Here is a 20,765-nt window from a genome sequence, read left to right on the forward strand (position 1 = left end):
TGTTAACTTTGATCCCTTGGTGTCCGCCAGATTTCTCCACTGTGAAGGTACCATTTTTTTCCCTTTGTAATTCATAAGTAATCTGTTCAGTTATATTTTGAGACTGTGTAACTATCTGTTTCACCAGAAATGCCCATTTGATGGTTTTTGCATTCATTCATGATTCTTGAGTGAATCATTAATTACTATAGTGTTGGCAAATTAGCACCTTTCTATTTCTGTTCTTCCTTTTATACTTACTTTGAAGAAGATTACACGAATGAGGTAGTTTATTATTTCATGAAGGTGATCGTGTTCTTCATACAATCAACAGTTTTTGTTTAGGTTCCTCCTGTGCACAGCTTTCAATGAAGATATAGTAAATGTGAAGAGACATTATATTGTCCCTTTTAGGGGTTGTTTTTACTCTGATGTGAGAAATGAAATACATTTAAATAACAGTATGAAGCCCTAGATAATTGAGTGGCAAGTGAGTGATAAATAGTTTAGGAACAAAATGAAGAAAAGATTATCCTGGACTATAAGATTTCATGGGAAAGGGTGAAATTTAACTGAGACTTTAAAAAATCAGAGATACATATGAAAATGTGGAATGCACTGCAGGGTGGCAAAATAGCATGTGATTATAAAGAGTTGATCTGATTACATTTAGGTGGCAGATGAAGTTTGATTGAGATTTATAATAGTTGTGGGAATTAGTTTAATTACAGTGTTTGAGAGTTTATATAGGAACTGATTATAGAAAAATTTGAATGTGAGACTAAGGGATTTGGACCAAACAGTTCAGAGTTTAGGTAGTTTTAAAAATGGGTGATAAGGTGATAAACTGTTTGAAGGTTAGTATAAGAAAGATGTAAATGTAGAATTTCAAGGACTTTCACTAGAATCAGGAGATGACCTGGAAAAGTCTGGGTAAAATCATAGACTGGAAATTAATGTATTTCCTAGGCCAGAAATTTTTAAGTAAGATTAGGCATAATTTGCTTATTAGGAGGACTTATCGTACCACAAATAGGAATGTTATGAAGTTATAGTGGAAATCTGACTTGGAATGAGGAAAGGGTAGGTTTTGTTTTAGATTAAATTGACAATTTTTATAGTTGGTAAGTACCTTAAGAATCAGTGTGAGGTCATAAATTGCTCAAGTAAAAAAATGTATATTTGTAGATATGTTTAGAACTAAGGCAAGAACTTAAAACTAGATAAGGGGATTTGGCATTTGATAGCATATACTGGTGAGTAAGTGTTAGATTTAGAGAGTGAAGAGCCAAGGGATAAATGTTCAGTAGCAAACTATAGTTAAGTTGTTGTGGGTAAAAAAAGAAGATTAATCTAAGAAGTTTGGCATCAAAACAAAGAAGGAAAGGAGAGTGGAAAACTTGTTTAGTAAAACTACTGAAGGGTGGAAGATTGGAGTGTTTGATATGGTTAAGAGTATGAGATTAAGAATAAAGAAGTAGCATGGTAGCACCTACCTATAATCCCAGCCACTAGGGAGGCTGAATCAGAAGGATCACAAGTTTGAATCCAGCTAGGGCAACTTAGCCAGACAATGTCTCAAAATAAAAAGGGTTGGGTATATAGCTTAGGGATAGAGTGTTTGCCTGGTATGTACCCTGCATTCAACCCTCAGTAATGCCATATGGATAAATAAAAAGAATAATGGAAAATCAAATTACAGGCATGCTCACATTTGCCAGAAATTCTATAGGGAATGTTAATATTGATGATAACTAACATTTACTGTATGTTAATCTCAATTCTAGTGCTATTATGTGTATTAATTTAACTGATGGCCTCAAGCCAATGGATCAGATAATATCTGTTTTATAAAGGAAGAAACTGAGGCACAGAGAATTGATAATTTGCTCATATGCATGTAGTGAGTAATCAGTCTAGCTGGAACTGAATTTAGGCAGTCTGGCTTCAGGCTGACCCCTTAACTTCTCTGTAAATCTGCTTTTGAAGCAGAATGGATTGATCAGAATGCACTAAATATGCTAAAATTGAGGTGATTGAGAAGCTTCAAATTAGTTGAGTCAGTTCAAACAGCTACAGTTCTTTCAGTTATAAATTCCACTTATGTAAAAGGAGGGAGTTGGGTGTAATATCTGAAATTCTTTATTTTTAAAACCATCATGAATCTAGTAATCAAACCATCCATCTTCTGAAAATGAGATGAAGAAACTTGGAGTAGCCCTTGTACGGTATGTACTAAGGAATTGACAAGTGAAGAAAATGATGGTTTAGTAGGGGTTGATCTGAATGTGATTTTTTTTTTTTTTTTTTTTTTTAAGCAGTGTTTTGTAGCTTGGGCATAGATGCAGGAAAAGCATCTTTATACTCATGTGTTGTGGTTGAGAATCGGCTCTTAGAAAAGTGAGGAGCAGAGGGGAGGCCATAATGTGAAGTCAAGTGTTTTAAGTGAATGGTTTTTGGACTCTAAAACATGGTCAGATGGTAAAAACTCTACTTTCATTGAGGATTAGAACTTCCACATATGAATTCAAGGGTGATATAAATGTTCAGTCCACAGCAACTGTTGTTTCAAAATATAAAGCTGTTTCTTCTAGTACATTTCCTAAATGTGTATTCAAGTTGATTATACTAAATAAATGAAAAAGCATATATGCTGAATGAATTTTTTTCTCTTATGCATGATCATTAATAATATGTCTTTAATTTTTTTTCCTTTTTTTCCCACAAAAACCATTGGACCAGTTTTTGTCTAGGAAATGTATCAATTTCAGCATATCTGATTGTTGATAGACGTATGGTAATTAAGTTCTTGAAACTTCTGCCTGTATCCATACTTTCATTTTTATCTTTTTTTGAGGGAGGCGTACTGAGACTTGAACCCAGGGGCACTTAACCACTGAGCCTCATTCCCAGCCCTTTTTTGTATTTTATTTAGAGACAGGGTCTCACTGAGTTTCTTTGGACCTCTCTAAGTGTGGAGACTAGTTTTGAACTTGTGATCCTCCTGCCTCAGCTCCCAAGCCACTGGGATTACAGACATGTGCCACCACACCCACATTCTTTTCCATTTTTCTTATTTCACCTTATTTTATGAAAAACTTGTAATAGCCATACAAATATAGTTCTGGTACCAAAAGAGAACTGTTAACTGATAGGGCCAATATAAAGTAGCTCTAAATGTTTGCCTTCTAATATAGAAAATGTCAGTGTTTTACTAAATAAACTTAGGGATGCCAAGTATAATATAATGAGCAAAAATATAGTTTGCATGAACATCCATATTACCTCCTGCATTTCCCATTTTGATTTGAAGGTAAGGGAATGGCTTAGGGTTCTGTGGTATAAATTACCTATCTTTAATGTCACAGTAGGTACCCATTTTTGTGGTTCTGCAACATTACTGTTTTGTCACTTTTTTGTTCATTATGTTTTTAGCAATTAGCTGAGCTACTTTTTTTATATTAACATTTAAAATTTTTTCCCTAATCAGTTATACATGATAGCAGGATGCATTTTGTTTCATTGTACACAAATGGAGCACAACTTTTCATTCCTCTGGTTGTACATGATGTAGAGTTGTACCTTTTGTACAATCATACATGTACCTAGCTAGGGTATCCATCTCATTCCACCATCTTTCTTACCCTGTACCCTTCCCCCTGCCCTTTGCCTAATCCAAAGTGTCTCCATTCTTCCCATGTCGCCTCCCCCCATTATGGATCAGCATCTGTTTACCATACCATTCAGCCTTTGGTTTTTGGGGATTGACTTACTTCGCTTAGTATGATATTCTCCATCTCCATCCATTTACCTACAAATGCCATAATTTTATACTTGGTCTATACCTAAAGGACTTAAAATCAGCATACTATAGTAGTGACACAGTCAAATCAATGTTTAAGCAGTTCAGTTCACAATAGCTAAACTGTGGGATCAATGTAGATGCCCTTCAGTAAATGAATGGATAAAGAAACTGTGGTATATATACATGGTGGAATATTACTCGGCATTAAAAGAGAATAAAATTATGGCATTTGAGGTAAATGGAAGGAGTTGAGTTACATGTTTTTTTTTATATCTACATATATAATTTTTTTAGTTCTGTGGTATAGATAGCTATGACCCATCCTTTCACATTGAAGAATTGAAGGGAAATACAGTTTTTGCATGCAATTACATAGGACTGGTGTGTGTGTGTGTGTGTGTGTGTGTGTGTGTGTTATTTTAGTTGTAGTTGGGCACTTATTTATTTTTATGTGGTAATGAGGATCAAACCCAGTGTCTTGCATGCGCTTTACTGCTCAGCCCCAACCCCTGAGCCACAACCCCAGTCCTGGGCTGGTGTTTTTGTTTTTAATACTTTTTAGTTGTCAGTGGACCTTAATTTTATTTACATATGCAGTGCTAAGAATTGAACCCAGTGCCTCACACATGGTAGGCAAGGACTCTACCACTGAACCACAACCCTAGCTCCTGAGCTGTTTTTTTTTTAATGGAGTTTGTTGTTACTTTGATTTCAAGGAGAGAATAGTGAATATTTTGACAAATGTTTTTGGTAAAATAGAGAGTACAAATGACCAAAAGGCAAATGAGGGGAAGTTACAGAGAGGATACTTCTTGAGGATGAAAAGAGCTTATTTTTGGCTTTGGAAATAAGTTCCCCAAATTGAATCAGGACAGAAAATGTGCTAGTCCTCTGGTTCACTTTTGGTAGTGCAATTTTTTTTCTATCCTAGAAGAATGTCTCCTTTGAGGAAACTTAGGAATTCAGTGAAATTCTCAAGACCACAAAGCAAAATATAGGATGTGATATGACCTTTGTACCTTTCCATATGTTTTTATCGTGTCTTGTTTAGTAAGTATGAAAATATTTCAGTTTTCATAGAAATGTTTCCCTCCCATAACTTTTGTCTTAAAAAATAAATAAGTAACAGAGGAAGCATCTAAGTTAATACTAGAAGAAAAACGTTCTGCAACCCTTTAGATTTAAGGACTCATAAGATTTTGTCAGTCTCAAGGCTGTCGTTATAAGGCTTCTCATCACAGAATTCAGCATTCAGAAGTGTTTTTCAGACTTTGAGTTAGGGTAAAGGAATGTATTAGTAAATAGAGCACATCTGATCCCTGCACTTGTGAAACAGATAGTAGATGTTTAGTTATAAAATATAATGAACATAGGAGACAATAATAGAGAAAGGAATGATGGGAAGTAACTACATAGGTCAAGAACCTCACATTTGAGAGGTGTTGATGCTTAAACTGGGTCTTAGGAATGAGAGGTTGCTAATAAAAAAGGGTTGAGGGGTCATTCCAGACAGAGGGAATGGCTGTACAACATATTTCTCTGTAAAGGACCAGATGGATACTCACTATTTTTTTTTTTTTTTAACTTGTATTGTACCTCCTCAGCTCTGCTGCCACAGCACAGAAGCAGCAGTAACCGGTACGTAAATGAACATGGCAGGATTCCAGTAAAACCTTATTTTACAAAGGCAGCAAGCCATCCTTTGCCAATTCCTGGAGTAGAGACATTGACATAAAGCCCGTTGTGAATGGAAAATTCAGTTGGTAATGGGGAGGAATGGGACAAAGTAAGATTGGAGAAAGAACCAGAAGCCATTGAGCCCAACTTTCAAAGTCATGACAGAGGGTTCTGTACTTAGTTTTATGTATATTAGGAAGCCACTCAATGATTTGAAGCATGACAATGACAAACTGCGGTATAGGTTTAAACTATGACTTTGTCTGCTGTGTGGAAAATAAATTAGAGGGCTTAAGTGTTGAGGGGACTGGAAAGAAGCAATCCAGTAATGGGTGTTAATAATGATTTATACTGGTTTAGTGACATTGGTAATTGAGAAGAGTTTTCATATTCAAGATTCATTTCACATGTACAAAGAATGTTGCCTGCTGACTGATTATAGGGAATAAAAGAAAAATTAAGGTGATTTCTAGGTTTTTGGCTTTTGAAATATAATTGAGGTGATTCTACTTTCTGATGGAGATTTTTTTTATTGGTTGTTCAAAACTTTACAAAGCTCTTGACATATCATATTTCATACATTTGATTCAAGTGGGTTATGAACTCCCATTTTTACCCCGTATACAGATTGCAGAATCACATCGGTTACACATCCACGTTTTTACATATTGCCATACTAGTGACTGTTGTATTCTGCTATCTTTCTACTATCCCCCCTCCCCTCCCCTCCCATCTTCTCTCTCTACCCCATCTACTGTAATTCATTTCTCTCCCTTGTTTTTTTTCCCCTTTCTCCTCACATCCTCTTATATGTAATTTTGTATAACAATGAGGGTCTCCTTCCATTTCCATGCAATTTCCCTTCTCTCTCCCTTTCCCTCCCACCTCTCATCCCTGTTTAATGTTAATCTTTTTCTCATGCTCTTCCTCCCTACTCTGTTTTTAGTTGCTCTCCTTATATCAAAGAAGACATTTGGCATTTGTTTTTTAGGGATTGGCTAGCTTCACTTAGCATAATCTGCTCTAATGCCATCCATTTCCCTGCAAATTCCATGATTTTGTCATTTTTTAGTGCTGAGTAATACTCAATTTTGTATAAATGCCACATTTTTTTAATCCATTCATCTATTGAAGGGCATCTAAGTTGGTTTCACAGTATAGCTATTGTGAATTGTGCTGCTATGAACATCGATGTAGCAGTATCCCTATAGTATGCTCTTTTAAGGTCTTCAAGGAATAGTCCGAGAAGGGCAATAGCTGGGTCAAATGGTGGTTCCATTCCCAGCTTTCCCAGGAATCTCCATACTGCTTTCCAAATTGGCCGCACCAATTTGCAGTCCCACCAGCAGTGTACAAGTGTACCCTTTTCCCCACATCCTCACCAGCACTTGTTGTTGTTTGACTTCATGATGTAGATTTTAAGTAGGAAATGGCGTGCCATTTGAACAGGTTAATTTCTAGATACCTGTGGAATTGAATTTGATACATAAATCTAGTTGTCTGAAAACTTTGGACTAGAAATGTAATTTGGGGGATATGAGCATAGGTAGATTATATTTAAAGTACTAGAAGTAAATGAAATCACAGAGAGAAGGGGTCTAATATCAAACCCTGAGGTTTTACTGGAATCCTGCCTTGTTCATTTATGTACGGGTTACTTCTCCTTCTGTGCTGTGGTAGCAGAGCTGAGGAGGTACAATACAAGTTAAAAAAAAAATAGTATCCATCTGGTCCTTTACAGAGAAATATGTTGTACAGCCATTCCCTCTGTCTGGAATGGCCCTTCAACCCTCTTTTATTAGCAACCTCTCATTCCTAAGACCCAGTTTAAGCATCAACACCTCTCAAATGCGAGGTTCTTGACCTATGTAGTTACTTCCCATCATTCCTTTCTCTATTATTGTCTCCTATGTTCATTATATTTTATAACTAAACATCTACTATCTGTTTCACAAGTGCAGGGATCAGATGTGCTCTATTTACTAATACATTCCTTTACCCTAACTCAAAGATTGTATTGGAAACTAAAAATTACCAGAGAGTTGGTAGTACTTTAAGAATTAGCTCTAACCTTAATTTTCAAATAATTTGGACATTTATTTAGCCAGAATTTTGGTTTTTCATAGCTGGTATGCTTGTGTGTGTGTGTGTGTGTGTGTGTGTGTGTGTGTCTGTGTGCGCGCGCATGTTCATACATATCTTTTGAATGTTAAAAGACAGTTTTCTTATGCGCAGGGTAAACATAGAGCCATCTCTCTTCATTCTTCTTTTATAAGATTCTTACTTGGGGGATGTGAGCATAGGTAGATAGACAAGTGTCTAAAGTCATCTTACAGTAATCAAAGCTTTGTCTTGTCTTCTCCCTCATGTTAGACACTCCATATTTAAAAGTAAGCAAAAGATGACACTTCAGTGGGAAAAGTACTAGGTAGAAAATAAGAACTGAGCTTTAAGAGTAATTCTTCCACTATCAGTCTTGAACAAATTACTAGGCCTTTCTGGATTTTTCAGATTATTAATCAATAAAAATTAGATTTTTTTTAAAAAAGAATTTTAACATTATATAGTAATAATACGATACATTTGGGTTATTTAGACCTAAGAATGTTCTAGTGTTTTGAACTTTACCATTATTGTGCCATAATATGTGTTTAGAATAAAACCATTTCAATTTTACATTGTTTTAAGTCAGAGGAAAAACTTAATGTAGCAAGAGCTTTATTAACTCAATTTGCTAACGTCTTGGAGGTTTCTTACATTTTCCTTACGCTTAATTTCTCATTCAAATTCATATTCTGATTGAATAGCATGGTAGTCTTATAAATGAGCCTTGTACTTGGAAATTTTGTTTTCCTCTTAGAAAAATAACTGAACAAAAGATGTTAACTTTTAAAATCTAGAAACAACTCAGTGTTACTTAGAAGATGGTTTATTTCAGTGGTTTACAAAGTCATCTATATATTCTGTTATGCAAGTACTATTTTTAGAAGGTGGCAGAATAAGAGGAGCTTTATCCTGCTCACTTTCTATTCATTCAGAATGCTTCCTGTTGAGGATGTTTCATGCCAGGCACTGGACAGGCATTTGCAGTATATTGAAGACTACTATCTTTGTGGAACTTTAGTTTTTTAACTTACCTCCCCAGATCTGTGCTTTATAATCCTGATCTAAGTGTTTGGTTTACAGATGGAGAAATTGAAACTTTTGAAGGAGATATAGCATAGTTTCAATTTTTAAGTGACTTTCTTTCTTTGTTTTTTTTTTTCTTAAACTGGAAAAGCTTTATTTATATAACTACACCTTTCTGTTTATTTTGTGTATGTAGGTTGTCATTTGCTGCAAATGAAGTCTCTATGTAAACTACTTTTTCAGTATACTGTTTTTCTATTTATTCTTTGGATGGGGAAGGAGAAGAGCCAGTGTTTTAAATTTTATATTTATTTGTAGGTAAATTAAGATCTTTATGTAAGGGTACTATAAAGGCTGAGTATATTAGTTGCCTATGAGATTGAAGTTGATAAGGTAAGTTCTGTACCAGTTACTTAAGCAGATTTGACTTTTATATTAAAGTTTTTTGAGTGCTTTTTCCCTTTTTCCTAGGCAAATGTGGTGAATGTAGAGAGGTATTTTAATTGCTTGTATGCATAAAATAAAAGTAAATGGTAGCAGTAAATTAAGAATATTAAGGGAAGCAGTTAAGAATAAGACTTTTGTTAGCAAAGACAGATTCTACTCTGAGGCCCACAGGTACCAAGTTTCTCCTGTGTTTCGGCCACCCCAGAATAAGTAAGGCATGATACCTGCCAGCAGGAAACTCATAGCTTTAGTGAGATAATCAGATTTGAAAGGACATTATTTTTGCCTGAGCATTTCAGGGTGAGGTACAAAGAAGAGGTCACTTTCAAGACCTTTAATGGATTTTTAAAGATTCATCATGTGAACAAAGGCAAGATAGAGTGTTAATAGGGAAAATTGCATGAGAAAAAAGGCTAAGTTAGTATCAGTGAGGTGGATCCAGTGCATTTGGGACATAAAGGATCTTCAGGTACCTGGGTAGGAAACAGAAATGGTAAAGTGAGTTGGATTAGATTTTGAAAAGTTTTCTGTGGGTGGTCTTATTCTGTTGGTGGGGGAAAGCCATTGCTTTTAATCTATAAAAAGAGGCTGACTGTAATGGAGAAAATGGAGTAAAATATTTAATATAAGTGCCATTTTTAGTGTTTAATTGATGATTTAATTCTGCTATTTTGTCTTGTGCTTTTTTCCTAACTTAAAGTAATTGGATGATAGTGGGAATGTATTATGTTGAATATTGCAGTTGCTTCATATGATGATAGGAGTCAGAAAGCAGAGAAAGAAAGGCTGAATATGGGGTGATTGTCCTAAATGTGAAAAGGATAATCCCAAAAGTAGAGACTTGGGATAAGATAAGGAAAAGGAATTATTAGAAAGTCAGGAAGATAGTAACCATGAGATATGAGAGACTAGGAAGATAATGACTTCTATTTTGAAAGGGTTGGAGAGAGATGATGTTGCCAGGAGAGCCAGGGTTTCAAATGTTTACTGATACTGAATACTAGCTGTTATGTAAGTAGATTGCAAGCTCTTTGAGGGCAGTTATCTTCTCTTACTTGTTTTTATGTTTTTTTGATGATATTCTTTTCATATTATTAAATATGTGAAGGAATGAACTAGGGCCTTTCTTTCATCTTTGTGTCTCTTGTTGCTTGTTTGTGGTTTGCATTCATTTTTCTTCTAGAATGAATCTCTAGCATCTAGGGCAATAAAAATGGAAACCACCATAGTATATAGCCACAGATTGCTGAGATCTATTTTGTATTTTATCTTCTTCCTGTACCTGCCTAAGTTATTTATTAAATCTAACCATCATTTTAAACACAGTGTGATTTGGCTGTATACATCTGTTTGTTTGAAATCAGTATATTAGTTTATTGGAAATCAGATTGTGATTTTGTGAAATGATTTTTTTTTTTTTTATCTTAACCATTGGAAATGGATAATTCATAGTGGAATCTTTCTGTGGTGTAAAACACCTTTTGTTCTAGGTTTGTTCCTTTCCACCTAGTAAATAAAAAGCTACATTTTGTGTGTGTGTGATGATTATTTTGTACTCAGAGAAATCCTCATTTTCTAAGGTATGTTATTTTTAAAAGTATAAAAGAATATTATATTTAAGAAAACTTCTACCACTGAACAACATCACCAGACCTTTCTTTTTATTTTTTAGTTTGTGACTGGTAATTGCTGAGTTGCAGAGGGTGACCTCGAACTTGAAATCCTCCTGCCTCAGCCTCCCAGAAGTAACTGGTATTACAGGTGTGTGCCACCACACCCTGGGAAGAATGCATTTTTAAAAATGATATCAAAATAAGTTGATTCTTCCTTGTCCTCATATGTAGTGAATTATGAAAATGTGTTATCCTAACACCATTTTTGTTCCTCTGTTTTCAATCTCTTGCTATTTTTGAGGTCATATGAATGCTAATACTAGGATCCCCCTATTCCTGGTAAAGGAGATAAAGTGCTTAAATGCCTCTTGTATCCTCCATAGTGCCTAGCACCTTGCTTTGCTTGTTGGAAGCAATTAATTTGGACACTTAGAGCAAACAGTGAAAGTGGGGAATATTTGTTTTTGAAATTCAAAATGGTGTACTTTTTGTAAAAGTCCTTAAAATTATATTGCTAACTGTGTACATCAGTGAAATTACTTAAATAAAAAAAAAAACTTCTGACAGCAGTTAGGAAAAAAATATTTTTCCTTGTAGTAGCTCTTACTGTTTTATTATGGATACTAGTATGATTTCTTTGATTACCATCCTTATTCTTTTTTTTTTAATTTTTTTAGTTGGACACAATATCTTTATTTAATTTATTCATTTTTATGTGGTGCTGAGGATTGAACCCAGGGCTTCACACATGCTAGGCGACTGCTCTACTTCTGAGCCACAACCTTAGTCCCCCACCCTATTCTTTTTTTTTTTTTTAAAGAGAGAGAGAGGTAGAGAGAGAGAATTTTAATATTTATTTATTTTTTTTAGTTATCAGCGGGCACAACATCTTTGTTTGTATGTGGTGCTGAGGATCGAACCTGGACCGCACGCATGTCAGGCGAGCACGCTACCGCTTGAGCCACATCCCCAGCCCCCCACCCTATTGTTAAAGCTAGTGAAAAATAATTGGAATAATATTGTTAATCTAGCAAATACCAGTAAAATTTATATTATTCATGAATCTCACCATTAGTAAATACTTGGAAAGTTTAAAATATTAACAAAACACAGGAAGAAACTTGCTTTGTAATACAGAAATCTAAAAGTAGTAACGTAGTATGAGAGCGACAGTATTTACCACATTTATATTGAATATACAAATAATTAATTGAAAGTTGGCTACGTTAAGAACTTTCAGAGTATGAAGTAGAAGAGTTCCTTCCAGGCATGTATGAATTTCTGTTCTTTAACATTTTACAAGCATTCATTATCCTGTGTTGCCATTATTCACAATGTATGAATATTGATATAGAAACATATATGCTATATTCTATAAGTAGCAAAACATTACAACACTCTTTTCAACTTTTAAATCAAGAATTCTTAGCGAGAGGTGAAGGGCTGTGGACCTGTTTTCAAACTGTGTCAAATTGGAAGAGATGGCCTCTATACTCCAGGACTTGACTCCCATTAAGATTCACTTCTATAGTAAGTCATTTTAATTGTTAGGTTGGTGTCATACCACCCTGGAGTGATAAAGTGAATAACTTTTTGAGATCTTTTAGAATTATTTAATAGCATTCCTTGAAAAAATAAGATTTGCATAGCTAGCAGAACTTGTGAAGGTGACAAAAACCCTGTACCACATAATTAACACAGGACTCAAATGTAAGTGTAAGTAGAAACAAATACTCTTTTGAAAGATCATGGTAAATGTTGCATATTTGGGGCTGGGGTTATAGCCCAATGGTGGAGTACTTGCCTAGCACATGTGAGGCACTGGGTTTGGTCCTTAGCACCACATAAAAATAAATAAAATATAAAGATATCAAGTCAATCTGTAACTAAATTTTTCTTCTTAAAAAGATGGCATATTTGTGTTTTAAACTGACTTCATATGTGAAACAGGCAACATGTTTTAGAAGCCAGGTCCAGAAAGGTACTTAACAGGCATCCAGTGTCTCTCAGTTATTTTAAAACGGCAGAAATCCCCCTTTTAAATTTTTTATTATGAAACCAATATAAGTCATTTAATCAGGAGAAACAGCCTTCCCTGTGGTCTGTTAAAAGAGGCATCTCAGTGGAACGTGATGTGAAATGAACATCATTGATCTAATCAAACACAATCATATTACAGGTGAAAATTACTACAGATAAGATAGGTTTAAGTGATTTTGTCTTGGTTAGTAATTGCCCTGGTTGCAGTTTTCTGCAGATACTGATATTGATTATTCTAGCTTTTAGGTGAATGTTAAATCATTGTATGTTTCTAGAAGGACACATCTCTTGGAATTATGGTAACTCTTTGTACTTTTCTTTCTTTATGATTTTTTTTTTTTTTTTTAATGCTGGGGATGAAACACAGGGCTTTGGGTATGCTAGCCAAGCATTCTACCACTAAGATATCTCCCAACCCCTGTTGTACTTTCTAATGATGTTCTTTGTATAATGAGCACGTGTTTTATGTTATTAATGCCCCATTTTATGTTTTTAATACATGGTTTATATTTTTCAGTGCAACATTATGATAAATAGAAGTACTGTATTTTAGTGCCTGATGATGGATTTATATTTCCACTAACTATTGTCTTCAGTTTTGATTCTTTTTAAGGAGAAATTCCTCAGTTTTCAGTATTCCACATCATCATTGGTTTTATGACTCTTCTAGTTTTAGTAAACTTTAGAATAAAAGTCTTTATAATTTATTTTAGGTAATTAGTTTTTCATCTTACCTCAACATTTTATTAGAATTCACTGAGATTTTGCTCTAGGCACTGAAACTTAAAGTGTTAAAATGTTTCTGTTAATGGTTAAAGTTGTTTTGGAAGGTAGAATGTATGGTGCATGTTATTATGTCCTTCAGCTTTGCAACTATCCTAAGGCTGCATGTGCAGGGTCAGCTTCAGTCTATGGATACGCTTGGATGTGAAAACTTAAAAGCGAAGACTGGGAACCTATAGTTCCAGGTCATGCTCATGCCTTCTGTCCTCCCTCTACTTTCATCCTTCTTGCTAACTCTCATTCTCTTCCCTTTACCAGTAGTTTGTTTTGAGGATGTGGGTCTTATAGCTTGGGCTTTAATTTATCAGTGGACAAGATTTTATTATGCCATAAAGAATAAAAATTTTCTTTTGATTTCATAATTTCACTTTAATGTTTGCTAAGCACCTAATTTTGAAAATGCAAGAAAAGCTATATTCACAGAAGTGAAGAATGTAGTATGCAAATTTGAACTGTTGCAGAGTAGTTCATAGAGTTGATACTCTTAAATTACTTAATTCTGTCATTGACATTCAAGTTTCTTTTATGAACAAATCATGTGGCATCATAGTTTAATGATTATGATAATAACAAAGCAGGGCCCAACTTGAGAATCATAATTACTGAAAGTTTTAAAAAAATTAATCCTTTATTTTCATGAATAGTTCTTTTGAGTTTTAGCTTGTGTATTGATTCATGTAACCACAATCACACTGAATATGGATCATTTCCTTCATCTCACTTCCCTGTGATATCTTTCCATTGTTCCTGGCAGCTTCTACTCTATTCTTTGTCATAAAAGTTTTGTATTTTCCAGAACATCATATAAGTAGAATCATAGTTTTTTAACTGTTAGAGACTGACTTCTTTCATTCACCGTAATTACCTTGAGATTAAGTTGTATCACTAGTTTGTTTCTTTTTATGGCTGAATGACATTCTGTTGTATGAACGTACCACAGTTTTCTTATCATTTTTTATATATGTAGCTTTTTGTGATTGTGGATAGATCTGATATAAATATTTGTTTACATGTTTTTGTGTGAATATAAGTTGTTTTTACAGAGTAAATGTATAGAAGTAGAATGTTGGGTCATAGGTTAAGTGTATATATTTAATTTCATAAGAACTGTCAAACTTTTCTCATAAGACTGTACCAATTTGTGCTTACATCAGCAACACAGGATGGTTTTTTTTTTTTTTTTTGCTTCAAATCATTGCCAACACTTCATGTTGTTTAGCTTACTTTATTGTAGCCTTTCTAATGGGTGTATAGTAGTGTCTCATCATGTTTTTAATTTGCATTTTCCTGATGGCTAATGTTTTTGAACCATCTGTTCATGTACAAAATTGCCTTTTTCTATATCCTCTTTGGTGAAGTGTCTGTTCAAATCTTTTACCCATTTTTAATTGTTTCCTTTTTTTTACTGAGTTTTAAGACTTTAAAAAAAAAAATACTCTGAATACAAGTGAGTTGATTTTTCACCCAGTCTGTAGCTTCTCTTTTTTAGTATTTACATTGTCTGTTGGACAAAAGATTGTAGTTTTGATGAAGTCCAATTTATCCCATCTGTAGCTTTACTTTTTCTGTGTCGACAGTGTCTGTAGATCAAAAGTTTTTGATTTTTGATAGTCTGTGTCACCATTTTATTTTACAAATCATGCTTTTCTAGTCAGGTTGGCAGTTGCTTAAAATTTTTAGATGATTTGTTTTTTTCACTATAACATAACCATTGTCTTTGAATTGTTATGGTGCTTTGAAAATATGATACAACTAGGTATTATTCTCCTAAAGCAAATTTTAGTGGATGAATGTTATCAATGGCTTAAAAATAATCAGGAATCAGCATTGCATAGTATAGTAGTTAATGATGTGTACTGTGAAGAGAAATGAAGTGTAGGATAAAGAAGTATATAGGAGTTATTTGAAAAAGAGCATCCAGGGATGAGATCATCCTGAGAGATAGCCATGCAAATTGAGGCAGAAAAAAATGTCAAACAAACCACACAGTTGCTGTTTGTAGTTTATGTTTATTGATTGTTTACTGAATGCTAGAACTGTGCTGAATATATTACTAGCATCAATTAAATCCATATAACAATCCTACAAAAAGGATACTATTTCACATATAAGGAAACCAAGGTCCAGGGATTAAATTATCCAAAATTACACAACTTGTCAGAGCTAAAATTAGAAGTCAGATGGTTTGATTCCAAAATCAGTACTCTTAGCTATTATTCAGAGGTGGGGAACGAGAAAGTATAGTAGGAAATTTAGTTGGAACCAGCTCTAGGGCCTTGTATTGTAGTTCATGATAAGAATTTAGGATTTTATTCTGACCATATAAGCCTTTGTGAATTGAGAAATTCCCAGAGGTTGCTTCTGGAAGTCAAGAGAGAAAGTGGGAATCTATATACACACTTGATAATTATCTCTGTATAGGTGATAGTATAAAATATTTCTACTGGCCTATAACATATTTCTTTGGTTTAAAATTAAGAATTATATTCCATTATTTACAAATATATGTGCATGTTTATGAGAATCTGTGTGTGTGTACATAAACAAACTGATGAACTATTCTGTTAATAGGTGCGAGAAGATGTACTAAATTCATTGAATAACAACTTTCTTCAAACACTAAATCAAGCTTGGAATGATCATCAAACAGCTATGGTGATGATTAGAGACATACTAATGTATATGGTAAGGACAGCTTTTTTGTTATTTAAGAAAACATTTCAGAACAGTGATTTTGTTAAATTTTAGTTTGAGTGGTACATCTCAGCGTAGAAGGTGTTTTTTGTTGTTGTTGTTTGTTTCTTAATTAGTATTTCTTTTGTAAGGACCAACCTTAGCCTATGTGAGTGAAAAATCTTAAATTTTCACAGAGTTACTGAATTGTTAAAATGGAAAACTGAAGGAGAATGACTTAAACTTTTTTTCATAATATTTAGCACTTGTAAAAAACAAAACAAAAAATATAACATCTCTTAAGAATGGTTAAATGATGAATATTCTTCTATAAGTTTTTAAAACCCAAGTATATGTCTTCAGTGACACAAAAGTCATATTAATGTAAATATTTTTCAGAATAAATCTAGATTCTTTTAGTTTAGTTATTATATTACTGCAGAATTAATAAGTCCAATAACTTTTCTGATTATTCAGTGTTTATTTTTGGAATTTGAACACAATGACGTTCTTCTAAGGTTTTACTCTCTTTTTATTTTCAGTTTTTTTTTTAATTTTGATTTTTAGTTGCAATGTAGAAATAAGTGCTTGTTTTAGTTTCTTTTACTTAATAAAATAGAGCAATGTTTTGGGAAGAATTTCTAATGAGAATCAGTAGCTGTGACATTTTTTGGTCTGCTGAGTGAATTCACTCAAGCCATTTACCAGTGGTTTAGTAAGGGCTTAGTGGCAAGGGGTCAGTGAGAGGCCACTGTGTTTTTCAGGAATGTAATAAAAGGTATAACAAATTACTTAGCTTTTCTGAGGATTTCTTTGCTTGTCAAGTTATGGTTTCACTTTGTTATCATTTCGAGGATAAATGAGATAGCATGTGAAAACATACTGACTGGCATATAAATGTGAAATAAATAAGTTGACTTGCTGCTGTTTTCATCTTGAAATTTTTGATTTGGTAAGTCTTTAAATTCCATACCAACCATCAAATACTAAGATAAACTATTTGTGATTTCATGGTCTATTGCTCTATTGATATTGATGAAGAATTTTAAGGTTTTTATTATATATATTCATGTTTTTAAAAATCTCTTTTCAGTTCCTTTTTGTGCAGTGAAACCTCAAAACCTTAAGTCCTGGTTCTACCTCTTTTTGACCATGGTTAAGCAATTAATTAGTTCATGCCTCAGCTTTCTCATTTATAAAATGAAAAAAAAAATTGTGCCAATTGGGGATAGGGTAATGATGGGTCTTAAATAAGCCATTCATGTAAAGCACTTAAAAGGATTGGCCTATGGTAACAAGCTCAATACAAATTAACTAATGGTAATATTTTTTGTTCCATCATTTTTTTTTAAATCAAACCATTGTGGTAATTCCATAGCACTGGATAAACCTAGTGACTTGCCTATGTCTCTTCTGGAATATAGGCCAGTGCTACTGTTGGTCCATTGTACAGATCTGCAGTGAACCCTCCACACTGCCCAGCAGTTTCACATTTTCTCTGGTTACCTTGCTATACCAGTTATTTTTCTGCAAACCTCTAGCTCCCCTCAATGATCTTGCCTTCTGCCTCTAAGAGAAAATAGAGTTCTTTATTTCATGACACTACATCTACAACTTTACATGTATTTTCTCTCCTCTTGTGTTTCTCTTTTTCTTCCTGTGTTAGTACAGGATGTTTTCTCCTTTACCTGTTTTTGTGTCATTTGGAATCTTTTAAGTATTTGGGGGTTCTGCCTTTTTTACTGGATCTTATTCGTCAGCATTGGACATGATCAAGCCATTCATACCCTCAGAATAAAATTCCACTTAATTTTCAGATGAACTGCCATCTCCCAAGGACATTCATCTGTTATTCACAGCTTAATGTTTCATGACAAATGTTGACACTTGGCTGTCTTTTCTTTTCTCATCCTTCATTCACTTTGTATATGTTCCAGTTAAGCATCTACCTCAAATATTCTATTCAGTTTTGCCCTTACTAGGATCACCATGAAATCTGTACATCTCTGAATGCAAATATCACTGCTGATCTTCATTTTTAATTTTTTTTCCCCCAATAGCATTTGACAAAGTTGACCATATTTTTCTTCTCCATGTGGGATTGTTGATTACTGTGACAAAACACTCGGAATGCTTCTTACCTTCTGCCTATTTCTTCTTAGCCTCTTCTCCTGGTCTTTCTCTGCTGCTGCTTCTTCATCCATTCCTTAAACAGCTGGATTCTTTTGTTTTGTTTTGTTTTGTTTTGTTTTAGTTGTAAGTGGACACAATACCTTTATTTTATTTATTTATACATGGTGCTAAGGATCGCCGAATCCAAGCCCTCACACATGCTAGGTGAGCACGTTACCACTGAGCCTCAGCCCCAGCCTCTAAACAACTGGATTCTTCAGACTTAATCCTAGATTTTCTTCTCACAGTGCACAGTCTTCACCTCATTCGCTACCATAGATCCTTGTGCCTCTGCAGATGATTCCCAAATTATTTTTATAGTCTCACTTTCTGAGATTCAGATTCATAAATTCATCTATCTAGTTTATAATTCCCTTCATTGTTTTCTAGGTTACTTTGGACTTGGCATGTCCAAATCATAATTACTATCATTTCAATTGTTCATTGCAGAACCCAGGAATTATTTTCTTATCAGTTACTTCAGCCTCTATATCTATATCATCTCTTACTAGGATCTACAATTTTTCCTTGGTTTCATAAGTCTATTAGCTAAGACCAATTCACCTTCATATCTGTCTTGTTGGAGTTTTCAGTATAAATAGTCTTAACATTCATTGGACTCTATAGTTTTCCATATTTATATCACTTATTTTTATTATTTTAAGATTTTTTTTTCTTGCAGATGGACATGGCACACTTATTTATGTATTTGTTTGTTTGTTTGTTTATTTTATGTGATGCCAAGGATAGAACTCAGTGCCTCACACATGCCAGGCAAGCACTCTACCACTGAGCCACAACCCCAGCACCCCAGTTATTATTTTAAAGCACAAATGTGGTCATGTAACTACCCTGCTTAAATCCTTGTTTGCCCTGCTTAAATCTTATTTCTCATCTTGGAATCCTCACACATGTCATTTGTTTTAAAATGTTCCTAAAATGTTTTCCTTTCTTCATCTCACTTGCTCGCTTTTGTCCTATAAATCTTAAATTTCTTGTCAGCTTTCACTGACCACAGACTCCTCACTGACTGCACTAGCTTTCATTGTGCCTGGTACTATTCCTTTTCAGCATTTGTAACAATTGTTAAAGTTGTTCCCTCTGCCCCTTTATCACTACTCTTGCAGTTTGGGGCCATTAAGTAAAATAAGGATTACTTGAACACAAGCACTGTAGTAATGTGACCTCTTGATCTCATAACCGAGACAACTACTAATGACGGGATTGGGTGGGATTAACACAGCATTGAAATGCTGGACAAAGGGTTGATTCATATCAGGCATGTCAGAGTGGTACTGTACAAGACTTCATCTTGCTACTTAGAACAGTATATAATTTTAAACTTATGAATTGTTTATTTCTGACATTTTCTGTTATTTTTGGACCATAATTGTATCACAGCTCCTTGTAGGAACTATCTTGTGTGAATTGATACAGGTGTTATATATTTATTGTGTGTTCTTTTTTAATAGACCATACTTTTTCAGAATGCTTGTTTAAACTTACTATTTTAGATTCAGAAAGAAAAAATTGATAATCTTCACATGTTACCTTTGAACCATAATTGTAGCACAGCTCCTTGTAGGAACTATCTTGTGTGAATTGATACAGGTGTTATATATTGTGTGTGTGTGTTCTTTTTTTTTTTTTTTTTTTAATTAGTAAACCATACTTTTTCAGAATGGTTGTGTAAACATGCTGTTTTAGATTCAGAAAGAAAAAAATTGATATCTTCACATTCCATAAGATAAAATTTAAAAAATTTCATATCCTCAGTTCTCTTATTTTGCCTTTTTAATGTATATTGTTTTGATCTTAATTGATATATCCAAAAGTCAATGTTTCAACCAAAGGAAAAATTTATATAGGGGCTGGGGATGTGGCTCAAGCGGTGGCATGCTCGCCTGGCATGCGTGCGGCCCGGGTTCGATCCTCAGCACCATATACAAACAAAGATGTTGTGTCCACCGGGAAAAAAAAAAATTATATACATTGGAATTAACTAAGGTGTACAAAATGATTTTTGAAAAATGTGTGCACTTCTGCAATCAGTATCTCAGTCAAGATAAGTAACATGGCTTTTCGTTTCCCAAAAATCAAAAAATATTTTTCTGTTGGTATTTGCATTATTTTCTTTGAAGATTTTTATCTCATACTAAACATCTCAGGTCATGTTTCGTAGCCAGGTATTTCAAGTTATACCCACGTAGAACCCATATCATTTTCTTCTGTGAATCCCCTGCTCTGCCTTTTGGAATTTTAGATCTCAAGCTGAGAGGAGAAGAAGGTGGTGAAGTTTTACTATCTATCTCCCTGTTACCCACTCAACTGACTTTTTTACTCTTACCAAGGAGGTGTACCTAAAATGTCATGCATGAACCTCAGTGTATGTATCATATACCAATGGATATATTAACTCTGGGAATTAAATGGAAGCAGGCATGGGT

General features: G+C 34.1%; 1 protein-coding gene across 1 annotated transcript in view; it reads left to right on the forward strand.

The window, feature by feature from the left end:
* Cul3 (cullin 3) overlaps nucleotides 1-20,765 on the forward strand; it is an 84,090-nt gene that overhangs the window by 21,214 nt on the left and 42,111 nt on the right. Inside the window, exon 3 of the mRNA XM_076865549.1 lies at nucleotides 16,045-16,158. Within this exon, the coding sequence (XP_076721664.1) occupies nucleotides 16,045-16,158 (114 nt within the window). The remainder of the gene's footprint in view (nucleotides 1-16,044; nucleotides 16,159-20,765) is intronic.

Source organism: Callospermophilus lateralis, chromosome 9 (genome assembly GCF_048772815.1).
Source record: "Callospermophilus lateralis isolate mCalLat2 chromosome 9, mCalLat2.hap1, whole genome shotgun sequence".
NCBI lineage: Eukaryota > Metazoa > Chordata > Mammalia > Rodentia > Sciuridae > Callospermophilus > Callospermophilus lateralis.